The 2,890-nt window shown below is 54.4% G+C and overlaps 1 protein-coding gene across 1 annotated transcript; it reads left to right on the top strand.

The window, feature by feature from the left end:
- The first annotated feature begins 1,206 nt into the window (after nt 1–1,206).
- LOC135442969 (erythroblast NAD(P)(+)--arginine ADP-ribosyltransferase-like) lies at nt 1,207–2,584 on the top strand. Its single transcript, XM_064703236.1, has 2 exons — nt 1,207–1,948; nt 2,580–2,584. The coding sequence occupies exons 1-2, from the start codon at nt 1,207–1,209 to the stop codon at nt 2,582–2,584; spliced, it is 747 nt and encodes a 248-aa protein (XP_064559306.1).
- Nucleotides 2,585–2,890: the final 306 nt, after the last annotated feature.

The following is a 2,890-nucleotide window of genomic DNA, read 5'->3' as shown; positions in this document are numbered from 1 at the left end:
ATGATGACAGGACTGGAGCATTTCTGTCACCAAGTGACAAATACCAGAGAGAATGGAAATTTTCCCTTCCCCTGAAGGTGCTTGACAGTACCTGAAGACAAACTGGCAGAAATGATAAAAGGAGGCAGAGGGGTGCACACAGGATGAAAGTCACAGCTAGAACCCTTGGAGAAACAGATAAAGGGACCTCCAGTGGGGTTTGGGCAAGTTCTGTAACAGGAACCAACAGCACCTGTGCAAAGAAATTGTTCCAGCAACAGTCCCTTTGGTATCAAAGTATTTGGTGAAAAAGAGCCCCAGAAGCCCTGTTTTTATGACTCTCCAGGACAATAAAAGGACTTGTTGGAGGAGGTGGATCAAAGCAAATGATTTACGAGAAAAGTACAGTTTCTGTATTAGCTAAGGGAGACATTTTAATGAATATTTATAATTATGGTGGATAAATACCCCATGGCAAAGGCCCTCCTGATGTGCAGGACCAGGAGAGATCCACTGTGAATCTGAGCTGAAAAGGAATTCCGGCTTTCTGCTATCTCCAGATCAATCAGCAAGTTCACTCCAACTGATTTTGGTATCGTGGTGGGGGGACTCCAGGGGGACTCTCTAGGGAGACACGGGACTGAGGGATTGGGATTGCGGACATGGGGGGACACTGCGGGAGTCACAGGACTGGGATTGGGGTCATGGGGGGCTCTGGGGGAAAATGAGGGGGGACACAGGATGGTGAGAGTAGATTTGGGTCATGGGGAGTTTGGGAGACACAGTGGGGGCAGAGGGTGATGCCTGGATTTGGGTTGAGGTTCTGGGGTTACACCAATGGAATTGGGGAATGGGAGTGGGATTGGCACCTGGGAACAGGCTGAGGGGGACAATGGAGGGCTCAGGGAGTGACCCCAGGATTTGGGTCAGGATTCTGTTGGGCTGAGGGGACTTGTAGTTATGGGAGTAGGATTGTGCTTCTTGGGGCCATGGTACTGTGGGATTGGGGTCCCTGGGGCTGGGGGATCTTGGGGAGGCATAAGTAAGCCCAGGATTTGGGATCAGGGAACTCAGACATGTCCAGAGGTTGTCTTTTTAGGAGCTCCTCCCTTCCCCCTGACCCCACTCGCCTTCCCAGTCCCTCACTGATGAACCCTCCCCGTGTCTCTCCCATGTCCCTTCTGTGTCATCCAGTGTCCACATTGGTCCCTGTGGCCTCTCTTTGCCATGGCCCCCCTGGCTCAGATCCTGGCACTGCTGGCAATGGCCATGGCCACCACGGCTCTTGATGTGTTCCGCCTGGACATGGCCCCGGACTCCTTCGATGACCAATACCGGGACTGTGGCCCTGCAATGAAGGCGGCATTGCCGGCCCTCAACAGCTCTGAGTTTGAGCAGAACAAGGAGTTTGCTGAGGTTTGGGTAAAGGCTGCAGCCGAGTGGCAGAGACGGGGGCCCCCTGAGTCCCCTCTGTCTCCAGAGCAGGCCACCGCCATCATGGCCTTCACAATGACTGACCCCAGAACATTCAATGATGCCCTGCGCGTGGTCGGGCATTCCCGCCAGGAATACCGGGACAACTTCCACTTCAAAACGTTGCATTTCCTGCTGACTGACGCCCTGGCCACTCTCAGGGACGCTCAGAAAGGGCAGTGTCGGGACGCGTTCCTGAAGGTGTGTGACACCCGGTTCGAGGCACAGCGTGGCGACACCATCCGTTCCGGTCTATTCGTGCCAATGTTCCTGAGCAAACCAACTGGCGAGTGCCCTGGTGAGACAATGCTAGAGGTGCACACGTGCCATGGCGTGGAAATCCAGTTTTTCAGCGAATATCCGGAACCTGAAATCATGCTGATCCCACCGTTTGAGACCTTCAAGGTCACCCAATACATCCAGCAAGGGGACAAGACACAGATCCAGCTCCAGTCCACCGGGACCTACAGCAAATACAACTGCGAATGGCTGCGAGGTGACACTACAGGTGACAGCCTGGGGGATGGGGACAGTCATGATAAGGCACAGGGGATAATAACCCTCAGTGGGGATGAGGGACAGGGACACCCGGAGTATGTGGGAGGGCAAGGATACCCTGGGCTGGGGACACCAAGTCTGGGGACACCCATTGTTGCATAGGGACAGGAACACCCATGACAGAGAAGAGGGATGGGGACCCCCCATTCTGGGAGGGAGCAGGGACAGGAACACCCATGCCAGGGGAGAACCGGAACAGGGAGAGGGACAAAGACAGGGACAGAGACCCCTCCAGTGTTCCAACCCTGTCCCTCTCGGATAAAGGCAGTGTTGTGGGGATGGGCCCTGTGTATGGACAACAGGTGGGCCAGAACCCCCCATGCCTCTCCCTGAAACCCTGTAACACCCTGTAACCCCCTGTGGCAATCCCTGAAGACCCCTGACCCCTAAGCCCGCCATGACTCCCTTGACCTCACTGGCCTCTGTACCCCCATGTCTCCCTCCCGACACCCTGTCACCTTTCACAGTCATGCCTCCATCTCTCCTGTCACCCTTAACACCCCATTATGGCTACCCCTGACCCCCTTATTACCCACATGGCCACACTCTTTCTTCTCTTTTTCCCCCAGGTTAGAGTGTCCGCAGGGCTCCTTTCCACCTTGGAGGACTCCTCCTGGCCACCACAGCCTTGGCAGTGGCCACCAGGATCCTCTGAGCCATGAGGCCATCAAGGTCACCAAGGTCACTGTGGTCACTGTGGTCACTGTGGTCACTGTGGCCACCATGACCACCAACACTCCCTCAGCAACAAGGCTACCATAACCACATCGGCCAGTGTGGCCACCAAGGCCATTGTGCAAAGCTCTTCTAATAAAAAATTCTAATAAAAAGTTCTATTAAATAATTCTGACAAAACCAGCAAAGTAAGACAATTCCTAAA

This window comes from Zonotrichia leucophrys, chromosome 2 (genome assembly GCF_028769735.1).
Source record: "Zonotrichia leucophrys gambelii isolate GWCS_2022_RI chromosome 2, RI_Zleu_2.0, whole genome shotgun sequence".
NCBI lineage: Eukaryota > Metazoa > Chordata > Aves > Passeriformes > Passerellidae > Zonotrichia > Zonotrichia leucophrys.
The sequence above is the reverse complement of the archived record's forward strand: the minus strand, read 5'-3'. Positions and strand labels throughout refer to the sequence as shown.

What these genes read in the sequence shown, in the direction of transcription:
- LOC135442969 (XM_064703236.1), top strand. Translation starts at nt 1,207, where the DNA reads ATGGCCCCCCTGGCTCAGATCCTGGCACTGCTGGCAATGGCCATGGCC.